Below are 16,584 nucleotides of genomic sequence, written 5' to 3'. Positions count from 1 at the left end.
AGAAAGCACTGAGTAGCATTAAATAGATAATTTTCAAGGTGGAAAAATGTGGAATTAATCTGGAATTAGAGTTGGGATCCTTACTTTTTTAGTTTGTGTAGAAACAAATTAGGAATCAAGAGTAAGCTGCGAAGAGGCCAGATTTGCTCTTCATATAAAACAGTTCAGGGTGATAAAATCAAAGGGGGATTCTGAGACTCCAAAAATATCTCTCTATCTGGGTTAGTAGCTATCAAAGCAGCAAACGCAGTTTAGTCCAAGAAAGTAGAAAGAAAAGTGTGTTACTCCACCTCCTGAATTATTTTCCACATTCACATATATTAATACAACCGACATGCACTGATCAAGGAAGGGATCCCAGAATCAGGTCAGTGAAAATGTGGCACATAACCTCTGAAAAAAAATTGCAAATTCCATGTCTAAAAAACAACAAATACACTCTTTCACCTTGCTAATCGTGTCATAGCATAAAGAACAGTGGAGGACAGCTGCTCCTTTCCTGTGCTGCTTTATGAGCTTCCCTTGTTCATCTGGTGGACTGCAGCATGTGACACAGCAGGCTGGGCTGGGCTGATTGTTGCCCAGACCCACCAGGGTTTTTTATGGTCTTATGTTTTCTGAAATTGCTGCTTGTCTAAAGAGCAAGTAATATATGTTCCGGGTCATTTTCCTCTGGCCTTTTTTATGAAATTAAAAAAAATATCACAAAAGATCCAATGAATTGGAGGAAAATTGGTTGGAGAGAACTTCATCCAGTTCCTACTCCTTATTTTTCTATCCCCGAAACAAAACAAACCCAAAAATCATTGTATGGAAAATGTGTATGGCCCTTATTTTTCTCCATCCTCTGATATGGAGGTAAGAACTTTGGTGTGGACCTGAACTGAAAAATAGCAGGGAAAACTGCCTTTTAAATCATCAGCTGGTCCTCTGATTCAGTTTATTCCAGAAGTGAAATGTTACGCAATATCTAATCTGGACCACAGTAGCTTTCTGACCTTGTGAAAAACCTTGAAAAGGTAATGATTTGGATCTGAACAGAGGCAGGAAGAAAGGAAATGACTAAGCCTTCTCTTGCTATAGATTTTCTTCTAAAAACTTCCTTCCTGCTGCTTTTACCTGTTTTGGAGTCTTGAATTTTGTTTAGTGCGCATACATTGTTTTGGAGTTCTGCAGGAGATGCTCATTCCACACTATCTTCTGAGGATATTTGCCAAGGAGAGAAGGTCTCCTGCGTTCTTTGCAGTTTAATTTTCTAGTTTCACTCTCTAGTCAAGTGATGCTGAATCTTTTTGGCACTGAGTGCTGAAAAGGGAGCACGCACATGCGTGCACGCTCGTCTGGGACACGATCCAGAAGAGGAGTTGCCCAGTGGTCATGCACACACCGGAAAATGAAGTTCCAGTTTCCGGCGTACATATGCACACCAGCCAGTTAGTCTTTCAGTTAATGGCGTGCATGACGATTACCTGGCCAGCATGCATGCTCACGCCGGAAAACGGAAGACCAGCTCTTCCAAGTTTCTGACACTGCCACATGCATGAAGGTCAGCTGATCAGTGCGCATGCAGGAAGAGGAAATGTTGATGCCACGTGTGCCAAGCAACATGGCTGCATGTGCCACTTCGGGCACGCATGCCCTAGGTTTGCCATTACAGCCCTAGTCAATCTGAGATACAAAGACCCTAATAGAGGGGCAAGTTGTTGAGAGTTGGAGCATGAACTGTAAGTCCACCATTCATGTTCTAAACCCATTTCCCTGTTTTTGGATGATAATTCAAAAAGGGCAAATTTAAAATAAAAATGGAAATGCCACAGTGAAAATAACTGAGGTCAATTCCTGGTAGGTACATTGAGATGACAAGCTCCTGCCACTACATTCCAAAAGTGTTGCACCTATCCTGTCTTTCCCTCATTCAGGTAAATCATTCGATGACGAAGCAGACATGGAACATTTACAAATGGAAAATGATGCTATTTTCTCCTTTCTTAAAAAAAAAAAAACCCCAAACCTTTCCGGAGGCAGTTTTGAACTTTCCAAATCAGATTCTGAGTACTGAACTACCTGGTACTATTTTACGTAGGGTTTGTTTCCCAGAATGACTTTCCCTTCTGATGCTACTCAATACTTCATCAAAACTCTTGGAGAAAATAGAAAAGACAATCGAAATAAATAACATGAAGGTTCCATTTATAATAATGAAAAACGGTTATGTATAATTGGCCTTGAAAATGTGTCTTCCCTACATAAAAATCAATGAAGGGGACAATTTAATTCAATTAATGTAGACTGCTAATTCTTAATTGAACACACTCCATTCATTTTGACATTTCTGTCAGCTTCCCAATATTTAGCTGGACATTCTTTAATAAAGGCAGACATTTTTTGCTGCCAACATTTCAGCTGTGACCACTAGAGTCCAAAATAGTTTTAGTTGAGCTTGTTGGATTGATATCAGAACTTTTGAGGAGAATTAAGATGAGAAATTATGGGATAATTTAACATTAACATTCCTACAACAACTAAGAAGGAAGCTTGCCACCAAAATGTCTTTTATCATTGGCAGTGCACTGTAAATAAAAAAAAATCACTTTGCAATGATCTCCATCTATTTGCCCTTATATCCATTTCTGTATATCTGTCTATCTTCAGGTATTCCTGCTGGATTGTTTAATACAGACTTTTACACATCTTAAATAGCAGATGCTTTCTGAAAAGGATATATTTGGTGCTGTTTTCCCATCTAAACAAGAAAGAATGTTTGTCTTTTATTCCATGCTTGTTTCGACATTTACTGTATGTCCGTGTGGGGGTATCATGTCTATATGAATATGTATATCTATCTGATTTACATTAAATGTTTTGTATGCCTAATCAAAGGCTGGATACCTAAGAACTGTTACCTTTCAAATCCTAAATCAATTATTTAAAAGAAGCAAAAAAAGTGTTATGAAATCTAAGATATATGCTTGGATTTTTCAAATTAATGTTTGTCATGTATATTATATGCAGAGTTAGAAATTTGTCTTTTCCTCTCATTTTTCAAAGTGCTAAAAGCTGGACTTTCAAAGTCTTATCAAGGACATCTGAGTCCCATGGACTTTCTTCATAGCTGTCTTGTCTAGTTCTGATAAATCTGATTGAGTACCCAGGATAAAGATATGCAACAACTTCTCCAGCAAGGTCCTCTGTTCACCTTGTACTTTCTCTTGCTTAGACTCGGAGCCGGGAGAAGATGATGCCAGCAGTACACAGGTGACCCAACGCAGCCATCTCCAGGATGAGACAACCTACAGCTCCCCTACAGGTGAGCAGAAGCCAGGCAGGGAGTTGCAAAATATTATGAGCAGAACTAAAAGTATATCTGAACCCCCTGAAGAAAATTGTGCTGATGTCCCAAGCTGCCTGACACACAATGCCACAGTAATTCCAGCCCGCAACTTTCCTGTATTGTTCCCTTATGATTTGTATCACAGTGTTGATGTGATTCCCACTTCAAAATGAAATGAGACATTGACACCTATTTTCATCAGCTACAATCACACAAAAAATGGAGGTTACAGTTCTGTATGCAGCTCTGGGAATCTCTGGTCTCCATCCAAATTTCCATTTCTTGTCTAGAATATTTTTTTTGAACTTCAAGGAGATGGAACCTTAAACATAAATTACAGGCTGCACAGTGTCTACACAGAGAAACCATACTTATTTGACTTGTCCACAACTGGCAAAAAGGATATTCCTGCCTACCTTTGTCTGTAGTATCTGAGTTTCTTTGACAATAGGTCTCTGTTCAGCCTCTTGATGGTCACTAATGAGAGTTACTGCTTCCCTGTGAGACTACTGGCTTGGCAGCATCTTCCCTAAGAGCCAAGGCATAGTAACCAACACAGAACTTTAATAAATAAAGTGATTTTATAACAGCATTTATGGATTTTCTTCAGAAATCAAAGGGGAAGATCACAGTCAGGGGCGGGTTCCTGCCAGTTCTAACCTCTTCTATAGAAGAGGTTCCAGAAATCTACAGTGCCGTTTAGAACCGGTTCTAGCTCCCTCCCCCCGCCTGTCTGCACATCATCAAGATGAAGAGCGAGAGGAGGAATTCTGGAAGTTGAAGTCCACAAGTCTTAAAGCTGTCAAGTTTGAACACCCCTGGGGTTTTTTTTTTCTAAAGGGTTAGGGGTGCAAGGGTCTTGTAACTTGACAGCTTTAAGACTTGCATGCTTCAAATGCCAGAGTTTCTGAGCCAACATTTTGGTTGCTAAGCAAGAGCATTGTTAAGTGAGTTTCACCACATTTTACAAGTTGGCCATGCCCACCCAGTCACATGGCTGGCAAGCCACTCCCATCCGGTCACATGGCCAGCAAGCCACCCCCACAAAGTAGGCCACACCTACAGAAGAGGTTCTAAAAAATTTTGAAACCCACCATTGATCACAGTACAGTTTCTTTTCATTCCCTGCAGAATGTCCTTATTTCATATGCCTCTGAAACATCCTCTCCAGAATAACAAGGAGAAAGAGTATTAGAAAGATCATTACACATCCCAGAGAGGAATGTGTTTTTAACCAGACTTCAATTTTGAATTAAGCCAATTATCAAACCCCACAGAATTAAGCCAACTGTCAAACCCGTTGATCTGGGCAAGATCAAGGAAACAGGAACAACATCAATGTCAGAAAAGTATATTTAATGCTAATCTGGCATAAATAGAGAAGGTTGAAAACTATTAGATAAATTTCCCGCTCCCCTTTTTAGTGAATTAATTAAGGCAGTCTCTTTGATTTGTTTGAAAGGTGAGGAACTTTTTGAAATGTGAAAAAAAATGATAATTCCCTCATTTTTATAATATAGGGAAACCCAGAATCATCCAATAGTGATTTCAGGATTGATAGAAGGAAGAAATGTTGATATAGGGAGTTTTTAATTATGAAAAAAGGAATTATATAAGTTCATGGGAAATAAAATGATCACGATCTGCTTGTGGGTTTTTGAGAGTTTGGATTGTCATCTATTGGAAAATATTATCTTTAGAACATGCACATTTCTAACCTGCTCCAGCATGCCATTTTCAGGTACAAGGTTACATAGATAGAATCTGGTTTATTATCAAGGATTGAGACCATCACTCAGGTATTAAACTTAGCTGCTAATTCAGTGTTCTTCTAGATACTGTATATCTATACAACTGAGTGAATGAGCTCATTCATTATTTTAAGGAAAGTAACAGTACTGTTGTCCCTGCAGACTTTGTGGTTTTCTAAAACTGGAAAATCAAGCATCAGGCATCAAACTGTTCTGGATAAAGAGAGGTGATATAAAACGTATAAGTAAACGATGCAACTGAGCAACTGTTGTGACTTTGATCAACAAGAAGGACCACAGCCAGTAACTGAACGTGTCATTGCATGGAGAAGATTCCCCTTTTGCTTCCTAACATTTTTTATTCAAAAAGATTAAATACCAAAGAATGGAAGAGAATTTCTACCTGAGTTTCTGGAAAGCAATTGCCAATGGAGGAGAAGTCATGGTTTAGGTGAACAAATATTCTATTGTAGAAATAGTCCCCTTTACCCTTATCTATGTTCTTATCTACATTCAGAAATTCAAAATTGCACATCCCCAGTACATCTTCAGGGGATCTTTCTGCTGTTATTATTTTGCAGAGCTCATTAATCAATTATTTTTCTATTGTTGACAATCTCAACTCAGGGACTCTGGGGTAGCGAACAATTTTTAAAAAATGAAAACACTTAAAAACAGTAGAAAAATAAATATATACAGCAGTTGAACAAATTATAATAAATCAGTACAGCCAAGAAATGGAGCCTTAATTCTTGTTTGGCTGGTCACGGAGAGAGAAAGAAAGAGAGGGAGAGAGGGGGAGAGGGGGAGAGGGGAGAGAGAGAGAGAGAGAGAGAGAGAGAGAGAGAGAGAGAGAGAGAGAGAGAGAGAGAGAGAGAGAGAGAGAGAGAGAGAGAGAGCGCTCCCTCACTAATAGCATTAACAAATAAAATCGCACAAGGGCTTTGCTCTGAGATTTGGAAACCAGAGCACATATTTCTATAGGGTGTCATCCTAAGCAAGGGCTAATCAACCAGAAATGACTTGTTAAGAATATCTTTTGACAAGCACATTTCCTGCTGCTTTTTAATGCAGCATGATAGATTCATTTCTTTAAAGTCTTAAATGCCTTTGGTTATGCATTCAAAGATCAAAATAATGCAAATGTTCTCAGTAGCAACTCCATGATAATGGAATTTTTCTAAACGAATTAATGGGCAAGCCCATCTGTCCCTCTTTTTGGATCAGTCCCCCCTGAAATATTTTGAAGATGGCATTTTCTGTGCTCTCAATACTCTTTTTACTGAGCCGTAATCAGTTATAAGAGAGGTCTGCCATTCTCTTCACCATCCCTGTGCCATTTAAAAACTTGGATATCGAGCAAAATAATCCTCAGGGCCTGGTAGGGTGTTATTTATATGAGGACTAAAGATTCCTCCCTGCTGAATTCAACTCTGTACTTATCCAAAATAGATAGTGTTGGTAAGGTACTCTCAGTAAGGAAACTAGTAGTGGGTTCACAACACAAGCGTGCCCTCCAGTAATGGTTTTCTCTTACCTTTGCTACTGGTTTGGAACTGGGAGCATGTGCGTGCATACACTCGTTTCGCTTGCATGTGTGAGCGCTTCCTTCGCTTACAGGCAGTGCTTCTGTGCATGCACAGAGCGTCCATAATGTCTGGGTGGGTGGGCAGAGCCTCCCGCTGCCGCCGCTACCTGTTCGCCCAAACCAGGGTGAATTGGCAGAAGATCACCTCTGGTGCCCTACCAGGTCTTTCCTTTGGTCCCGCAACATTGTCCTTATTTCACCCCCAATCCATGAAGGAATAGGTTAAGTCATAATTATCTGCACTGATTAAAAAAAAATATTTTCACATCCAACAAAATATATATAAGGCATAAATATAAATATATGCTTTACACCAGGGGTCCCCAGCCCCGGGGTGGCAGCCTATGACTGGGCCTTGAGCTGTTTGGAAGCGGGCTGCAGAAGTGCCGAGCGAGCATGTGTTGCATGCATCCCAGTGGTGGGTTTCAAAACTTTTTAGAACCTCTTCTGTAGGTGCGGCCTGCTTTGTGGGAGGTGTCTTGCCAGCCATGTGACTGAGTGGGAGTGGCTTGACAGTCATTTGACTGGGTGGGCGTGGCCAACTTGTAAAATGTGGTGAAACTCACTTAACAACGCTCTGGCTTAGCAACCAAAATGTTGGCTCAGAAACTCTGGCATTTGAAGCACACAAGTCTTAAAGCTGTCAAGTTACAAGACCCTTGCACCCCTAACCCTTTAGGAAAAAAAAACCCAGGGGTGTTCAAACTTGACAGCTTTAAGACTTGTGGACTTCAACTCCCAGAATTCCTCCTCCCAGTCATGTTGGCTCAGGAACTCTGGCAATGAAGTGTGCAAGTCTTAAAATTGTCAAGGGTCTTGACAATTATCAATTGTCAAGACCCTTGCACCCCTAACCCTTTAGAAAAAAAACTCCAGGGATGTTCAAACCTGACAGCTTTAAGACTTTAAGGTTTAGATAGGACTCTTAGAGGTGGGAGGGGCGATTGGTGAGCCAGCCAATCAGTGAGTGATGGGCAGGGCAGGTATGGTGCGGAGGGGAGGGGAGCTGGAACCGGTTCTAAACGGCACTGTAGATTTGTGGAACCTCTTCTATAGAAGAGCTTAGAAGTGGCAGGAACCCACCCCTGGTGCATCCCCATTTGCCTGAGCAGCCAACAAGCACATGCACACATGCTCCATTTACCCGAGCGGCAGGCTTGCATGTGTAGAAAGGTAGCACCCATCCCTCTCCTAGAAGAATGAAATGTTTTAGGAAATATTAAAAAGGCAGAATGTTATGTTTCCCCTAAAAGAGAAATAGAAATCTTAAGGGAGACAGAAACTCCGAATCACAGTTCCCTCCCCCAAGCAGATCCTAAGCCGAGGCCAGCTTTTAGAAATGCAGATTTGGTAAGCCATTCAAGACAGGGTATTTTGAACAAAGGCAGACTTAGGTAGAATGGTAGGATCAGCCCTCACTCAAGATCCAAACCAGAAAAGACATTGAAATACAATAGGAATGGCCCAACACCCTTTCAGAACACAAGCCTCTTCATCAACCAGCAGGCTTCAAACTTGATTCAGACAAACGGCCACATGGCCACATGGGAGTCTGACTACAACAACCAATAGAATACATGCTCTTGCTACAGGAACAGGAAGCTCAAGGGCAAGGCCCAAGAGAGGCTATAAATAACTCTTATTCTCCACTCCATGTGCTCCAACTACACCAGGACCTCAAACCCCTGTGGTCCTGTTCATCAATAAACTATCTTTCCAATCAGCCTCCATGTTTCCAGTGTTTTTCTCCCCGCTTGGAACTGAACCATATGCCAGTTGGCGAAGCTGGAAAGGTTGGGGAACTTTGCTTTACACCCATTAATGTGGGGATGAAATGCAGAGGTGTTTGGAATGTCTTGGGTCCTCTGCATGAGCTTCCTCCCTTCTGATCTCTAGCCAACCTTCAGCGCAGCTGTTACTCTGTTGTTCTCAGCACTTTGTTTCCTGAGATACTTTCATGCTCTTCTCACCTGTTTTGAGATCAGTGTTTCTCAATCATTAAAATAATACTTATTTTAATGCCAGGGGCTTAGCTTTGCACCGGCGCTGCTTTCCGCTGGAAAATAATATGTATTCTGAACAAAGCAACCAGTGTGAAATCATGAAACATTACAAGTTCTTCTGGGGAAAACAAGCACTCATTTCCTAATTCTTGCAGTCCTGTCAATCAGTGCAAGGCAGTCCCAGTTCCGGCCCTCCATCCATGACTCTCGAGGCTTCCCAATTCTAGCCCAAAGCTGCATTGTTCCTCAGAGGAAAGGCAGTTCCCGCCCCCTTTGATCAGGTCTTGATTGTCTTTCTGGCAGGGGAGTCGGACACTCTGGTGGATGCCTCCATGAAGACAACGCCGACCTCGGCGCCAGGTCTGTGCCACCCAGATGAGCAGGCCAGCTGGTCAGAGAGCCAGACCACAGTACTGGAAAAGGATCCAGAGGCTGGGCCCCCAGCAAGAGGACCTTACCTACACCCCAGCATTCCAAGGCAAGCACCTGCCGAGGCCCGGCACCTGGGGGTGGAGCCGCTGGTACGGGCATCACGGGCGGAGCTGATTGGTGTGGCCCCGGGGACCGAGGACAGCCTGTCTCTGGGGAGCGACCCCTACGGCAGTGCCTTCAGCCTGTACCGGGGCCGTGTCCTCTCCCTGCACGTGTAAGTAGCCACGGGGCCATGGAGTGGGGTGCAGGGGCCATTGTGCTGGGACCATCATTTTCCCTAATCCCCAGTCATAATCCCCAATTATGCACCACTAAATCCCTCCTGAGCCCCTTCATCCTAACCCCAATCCCACCCGCCCCACTTCATAGCACCTTTCTTTCACAGCCCTGACTGCACTCTCAATCCATTGAGGCCTCCCATACTCTGATATCATGTATTCCGCTACTGCCTCCTTTGTTGCAGTCTCTTTCTTTACCCCTACAATCCTACTATCACTCTTAAAGATTGTAGCTGTGGGACCAAAAAATAAAATTACACAGGTAGATATTACCATCCCTACCCACCCACCCAAGCCTGTCATCTCCCCTAGCAATCCCACCCTGGCTCTCTTCCTTTGCTTTTGTAGTTTAGTTCCTGCATTATTATCATATTATTATTATCATCAAACTTCCAGTCTGAAAAGAAAAAAAAACATCCAAAGACTATATTTATTAGAGATATCTATAAAACTGTGGTGCTATATTCTGGTTTGAATCCAAGCGTGGTAAACTGCTTTAATCTTGAAATGCCTGATAATAGGCACAAATTTGTATCCTAGCCCATATTAAGGGCACATATGTTACTTGTAGGTCATATGAAAATTAAGTTTAAATATCCCACATTTCAGTGGAATTTATGTTTAAATTGGGTTGATCATAAGTTAATTTAGAGAGGATAATGCAAGAAAAAGAAATAAGTGAATTCTCACTCAAGGGGTGTTTAGCTGCAGATCTGCTACCACTAGGCACTTATTATTTTCAGGTTTTCAACTTGTCAATATCTATAGAAAATGGATATCAGATCAGAGAAAACTACACATTTCATCAGGATTAAAGCTTCATTTTGTGTTTTCCTCTGCTTTCCCTAAAATATCTGGATTAAGGATAGCAGATTGGGACCCAGGAAGTATTTTGAATTGCAAATATTATGATTTGAGATCATGGGACATATTGGCTGAGGTCTATGGAAGTCCAAAACTTCAGAAGTCACCAAATTACTTTACCAGGAAAATACAATGTAGGATAAGTCAGAATTCCCAACCAAAATCAGGCATGAAATCAAATTATATTTGTTGGGAAATAAAACACTACAAATAGAAAAAGAAACAAAAAGAGATATCATTTGCTATGCATTTCTCTTATTTAATATTAAAATGTTTGAAATATAGTAGTCACGATTCTGGAATTGCATAGCATTAGCACTGATGCTTTGGATAACATCTGTCACTGATCTTTCCCAGTTCTTGGTCATTCAGACTCAGATTTTATTTATTTCATTAGAACATTTTTATATGGCTTCCCGTATTATCTGACATAATCCTTTGTGGCCATCCTGAAATATACAATAATAGATATACAATTATTAAAAAACATGAAATAAAGAAGATGGGCTCCAGCACGAGTCTGAAAATTTGGAGAATTAAACCTCTGGTCCCAGTGAATCAGGGGTGGGTTCCTACTGGCATTGGTACTGGTTCACTTTGTTGCACGCGTGTGCGCAGTTCATTGTCAATTGTTGACAATTGTTGTGAAGACCATGAAAAACTAATAAAAAGCATGCCGGCAATGGCAGTGGAGACTGGGGAACCGGTTCGAAGGCGTGGCCAGCCTGAATCGCTGCTGGTTCTGCGACCCAGGCCAAATTACCACTACCGGTTCACCTGAACCGGTGCGAACCGGTAGAAATCCACCTCTGCAGTGAATGACCCAGGTTGGATCCTGCATGAAAATAAAAAAGAAGCTTCTCAATAACCTTAAAAAGAGACAATGAGAGACTGAATAAAGGTTGTCCAATGCAATTGGGTTCAAAGCTGACATCTCGAGGAGTTGAATCACCATCTTTTTCAAATAGGCAGAATACACATACCCCTCCCCCCTCCTATCCTCAAAGTGACATTAAACACCACTTGGACCCAGTCTCATGTCGTCTTTCAGGAGGCCTTGATCAACCTGGAGGGTCATTAGTTCAGGACACAGGGGGCAGAGGTCAGAATTACCAGGCTCCCATCTACTTCTTCGGGACCAACTGGCTGATATTCTGCCCAGATAACTAAGCAAAGACGAGCCTAAGTCATTCCCATAGGATCCCCCAGCTTGAGTCCAACTCAAAGCAAAAGCCAAGTGACTTTATCCAACAGCTGCTTAGAATAATTCTCACAACAGTCCCAAAGAGGTCCTCCTGGCCCCTTTCTACAAAGGACCTGATCACTTGCAACAGGGCCCTTAGATGGCTACCTGTGGATGCAATAAGGGAAGTAAGGCCTCTTTGTTGCTCTTATTGCCACAAAATAATTCCTAATAAATACTCTCTCCTATGTTGGAGTGCATTCGCTCTTCGTTTTCCACCAGCAATGTTCTACATATCTCATGTATTATTTCATCTCCTAGAGATACTTTTAAACCAGGGTAGTCTACAGGAGACATGAATACAGTCTTGCAAGCATCCCCGCATCCACCCCACATGCTTAACCAGGTTTTAGTAACAGGGTTAGCCCTCTCATCCATGATCAAATCATTTTATAGAATTCATCAGCCTTACACTCCATCTGATTTTGAGCATATATCCAAGACACTGCAAATAAAGGGAATTATAAATCTATGTTTATAGATTTTGTAGTTTATATCTGGCAAAATCGCACTTCAATAGAGAGGTTGATATGGGAGAGGAAGGGCAGAGAACTTTGTAAGAAAACACACACACACTTTTCCCATTGCATTGTGGAGAGATATGAACTTTTTTGGGCTTTCAGCATGCAGCTACTCTGCCCGGCAAATACAGGAATGGACAAACAAATATTTCTGAAGTACCAGGAGAAGGCTAATCCTGTTTTTCTAAGGGTGACCAGCTGCCTGGGCTCTTGATAGCTTGCAGCAAATTCCCTGTGCTTTGCAGCTGGCATCAAATGAGCCACATAATGTCTCCCACAGTTCACATGGATTATTCTCCCTGTGTGATAGGATGAAATATTCAAATCAAGCATAAAGAAACATTTCCTTGAAAGACGTAAACTGGAATGTTACACAACTAGGAGAAGAGATGGCATTCGCTACCCAAGGAGTTCCTATTTAGGAAGACTTTTGTTCCCCAAATTATGACTATCACGGCAGGCCAGCCTCCTATGTACATTGCACCAAAAGTGCTTTTTCAAAAGGCAAATGGACTTTCTTGGTTTTACCCTCAAGACATTTCGCTTCTCACCCAAGAACCTTCTTCTGTTCTGGCTTAATGGAGGTGAATGGAAGGAGTTATATGGGTAGCCCTCGGTTTACAACGGTTTGTTTAGTGACCATTCAAAGTCCCACCTTATCCATGAAAGCCAGCTGGGTGACTTTGGACCAGTCCCTCTCTCAACCCAACCCACCTCACAGGGCCATTGTTTTGGAGGGAAATAGAAGGAGGAAGGTGTATTGGATATGTCTGCCATCCTGAGTTATTTGTAAAGATAATAAAGGTAAGGTACAAATACATAAAATAGGTAAACCCTTTCTATATGACGTCAGAAAAGTAGCAAGGCAAGGAAGCAAAATCAAGGGTTTTGGCTAAGATGGCCAAATTTCTTCCTCTCAAGATTCCTTCTAACTTCTGAGCTATTAGCATGCGCAGCCCACAGATTCTATTCATCATTGCTCTGTTATAATTTTTTTTTAAAACTAAGCAGCCAGCTATTTGCCTTAAAAATGAAAAACGAGATTTGGTGGGTTCTGAAAATGACAGTAAAGCTGATGAATTGAAAAGCAGTGAAAACATAGAGTCTAATTGTGAGTAGAACTAAGAACTATGTTATGTATCTAGATTCTAGAAGAACAAGTGTTGCTTAAAGATTCCTTTATTTGCCACTTCTTCCTTCTTAAGGTTGCTTTTCCCACCTTTTCCTTGTGCTTATCATCAACAGTGCCTGCCTGCAGTAACAAAGTGAAACAAAGCCTATAATATCACATACACACAAACCATTGTCCTTGTTTGTGTGTCTCTTGTGTGCATATCTGAATGTAGCCACATTTCTTGGAACAGCTTAAAATGACATTGGAATGAATGTCTTTTTGGACGTACCATTGAATTAACTGTGTCTGTAGGAAAAACCATGTTTGAAAAGGATGCAGCTATGTATTCTCCTCCCTTCTGTTTACTTTCTGGCCATGCAAGGGATTTCCCCTCTTTCCAGAAAACTCAACTCAGCCCTACCCCCAATAATTTGATATATCACCACTGAACTGATTTACTTACGTACGTGCCTGCCATCTTCAAGCGTGGGCTTAAGCCAAAACGTTGCAAAGACAATCTCAACCTTACACGGGAAAAGACCCGAATACAACAAAACCAGCATACCTACACCCGTGAAAATCTACGAATATATATATATATATATATATATATATATATATATATATATATATATATATATATATATGTGTGTGTGTGTGTGTGTGTGTGTGTGTGTGTGTGTGTGTGTGTGTGTGTTGTATTTTTATATTTGTGTTGAAAACAACACAATTGTGTTGTAACACAAATATATATATATATATATATATATATATATATATATATATATATATATATATATATATATATATATATATATATATATATATATATATTCAAACATGGGTACTAACTGGATGCATTGCATTTAGCAAATAAGATTGACAGATGGAATCTCCCTGGATTAATCATAGAATTATATTGCTCAAAGGGAAACAAAGACTTGGTTAGGAAACAAAACCTATCAACATTTCATACAATTTAAAGGATGTTAAATATGGAAGGAATAGACCTCGGAGACTCACATAGCTGGCTAAACTACATGATATAGAAGAAGTCAGATAAGTGTGTCCCTTTTTATACATACTTATTAGGCCTGTGCAGTGCTAGTTAGTCATTTCCAAAAAGATGTGGGTATGGGTACAGGCATAACAACTGCCTGCAATTTGTTAAATCGATTGCATTCTTTTATGGAATCACAAAAGTCAGGAAAAGAGAGTTCTTTTAAAGAGTTGCAGACAGGTGCTGGATTCACTTCTTCCTGTGCACCAAATCAGCTTTACAGAATTGAATCTGAAGCACTGCAAAAATTTAATATTTAAATTACTCCAAAGCCACATTGATGCTGTAAAAAACAAACTCTCAAAGAACTAAGATTTCAGTTCAAGCTAATGTATTCAGGTAAGATACAGTCACAGCTGTTTTTCTTCTCAACGAAATGACAATTTCCTTGCCCTTTTTCTCTTTCTAGGTAATTTGAACTCCGATGTCATTGCAAGGCCTGATCCTCATGATCACAGTTCATTGTTCCTATAAGTTATCTGATCCTTTTTGCTCACTTCCCTTGATTTCTGCAGGATCTCCTCCCTTAGCAAACTTTACCTTATCTTATTTTCCAACTGCAGCAACCTCCCCCATGGTGGATATCGAAGGGATGATGCCAACAGCAGCAGCAAAACCAACACAGATATTCCCCAACGCCCAGTAACCCCTCGAGCAGGGCAATGCCCAGTCCAGCCACCTGGAACCAGCCATGGTACCACACTACTTGTGGTTCCTCGCAGAAAACTCTTGATGCCCAATGAATTCCAAGACACGGCATCTGAGGAACTTGATGAGAAATTGAAGCACCCCAAATCATCTGGCTACTCTCAGGTTGGCACAGGAGAGTCGCGGCCCCAGACACCACTGAGCGAGGCTTCCAGCCGTGTGTCCGTCCTTCGCCCATCTCCCAAACTGCCAAGGTCAGGCTCCAAGATTGTTGACAAGCTCAAATTTTTTGAAGAGCGGAGGAAAAGTGTGGAGCAGAATGATAATCCTTTTGTAGGCCACACATGGCAACCCTTACGCAAGTCACGTTCTTTTGACCAGGCTGGTTTTGAAGATGCCAGTCCCTTCCTCTCAGCTGGCTCTCATGAAGACCTTCAAGACGATACTCGTTCAGAACTCGGAGACGTATTTTCTCGGCGTCGTATCTTCCATCAGAAAGCAGCCTCTTTGGATGAGCGTGGCCGTTTCTCCAGTCATGTGCATGACTTGGAACAAAAATTCACTGCAGAATTGGGGCGCATCAAACGCACCGTGTCTCAACAGCAGCTGCGGCGATCCCAAGAATTGTTCAAGTCACCCGCTGCAATTACCTCCATTGACTCATCTCTCCCCAAGGTTCCACCACCACGGAAACGTAAACCAACGAAAGCTTTCCCAGCTACAGAAAATGCACATGGTGTACAGCAACTGGTTCTGTCCAGTGTGGGATTAGTGGGACCCAGGGATGAGCCCAAAAAAACCCAAAAGATTTTGTCAAGGAATGCAGCCATGACTGAGGAGACGGGAGAACAGAACAGAGGTCAAAAGGAACCGGAACTGAATGGCCAAGATCTCCGGCACAAAGTGGAGCAGTGTCCCCTCTCCCGTGCTGCTCCAGAGGGACAGAAAAACTTGCTGCAGGTATCAGATTTAAATAGCCAGGAAAACATGGATAAAGGCCCTCTGAATGCAGCAAAAGTCAGCTATGAATCGAAGGGTCTAAGCGAAGCCTCACATGGCCGGAAACGGGAATCAGGACAGGATGGACATTCTCTACCCTGGGCCAAGACAGAAACTGGCCCAGACAGAAGCAAGACAGGGATCCATGGTACAAGTAGAGAATTCGACAGAAAGATTGGGAAAGTGGTAGAAAAAAAGGACAATATGCTGCAACCTCAAGAAGGGAAGAGTACGCGGAGCAGAGGCAAAGGCCGACGGTCCCGACAAATATCACCAGAACCAGGTAGGGAATAAGAGTAAGTTTTGTGGGTCTGTTGGGAAACAACCTGACAAAGTCATGCAGAAATAGTTTTCCTATGGTTCATCATCCCATACAACATAAAGAGGCCCTGAGTTTATTGCATCCTAAGCTCCACGGATGCACTTGCGAAAATAATTAGTAAACGCTGAGGACACACTTGTTCTCATCTCTTCTCTTCCTCATTTTTTCATTTTCCCATCTGTCCACCTCTTTGGGTTCTTTATATAGATTTGCATCCTTAAACATTATTCCCTTGTTTTTAGCTGCCTATGTTAAGCTTGAGTCCAACTGCACTTCAGCTGTTTGTTTTAAAAAAGAGTGTTTTGCTGCTAAGGTTCTTGATTATCTTGTGTGAGTGAAGGTGAGAAAGTTTGCATCATGCTACGTTCTTTTAGTTATTCACTGTTATTGCTAATTATAATTCAGATTTAGGAAAACAGTAGAAATTGTT

The 16,584-nt window shown here is 41.6% G+C and overlaps 1 protein-coding gene across 4 annotated transcripts in view; it reads left to right on the top strand.

Moving 5' to 3' along the window:
* Nucleotides 1-16,584, top strand: part of SPEG (striated muscle enriched protein kinase) — a 140,322-nt gene that overhangs the window by 49,136 nt on the left and 74,602 nt on the right. For 3 of the 4 annotated variants that reach the window (XM_081944106.1, XM_081944105.1, XM_081944107.1), the window contains 3 exons: nucleotides 3,218-3,307; nucleotides 8,977-9,151; nucleotides 14,749-16,115. In XM_081944106.1, the coding sequence (XP_081800232.1) occupies nucleotides 3,218-3,307; nucleotides 8,977-9,151; nucleotides 14,749-16,115 (1,632 nt within the window). Of the gene's footprint in view, nucleotides 1-3,217; nucleotides 3,308-8,976; nucleotides 9,320-14,748; nucleotides 16,116-16,584 lie in introns of all 4 variants that reach the window. The other variant, XM_081944104.1, reaches the window with a different exon arrangement.

Source organism: Natrix helvetica (genome assembly GCF_964273705.1).
Source record: "Natrix helvetica genome assembly, chromosome: 1".
NCBI classification, from domain to species: Eukaryota; Metazoa; Chordata; class Lepidosauria; order Squamata; family Natricidae; genus Natrix; species Natrix helvetica.
This window is presented reverse-complemented; position numbering and strand designations above follow the sequence as displayed.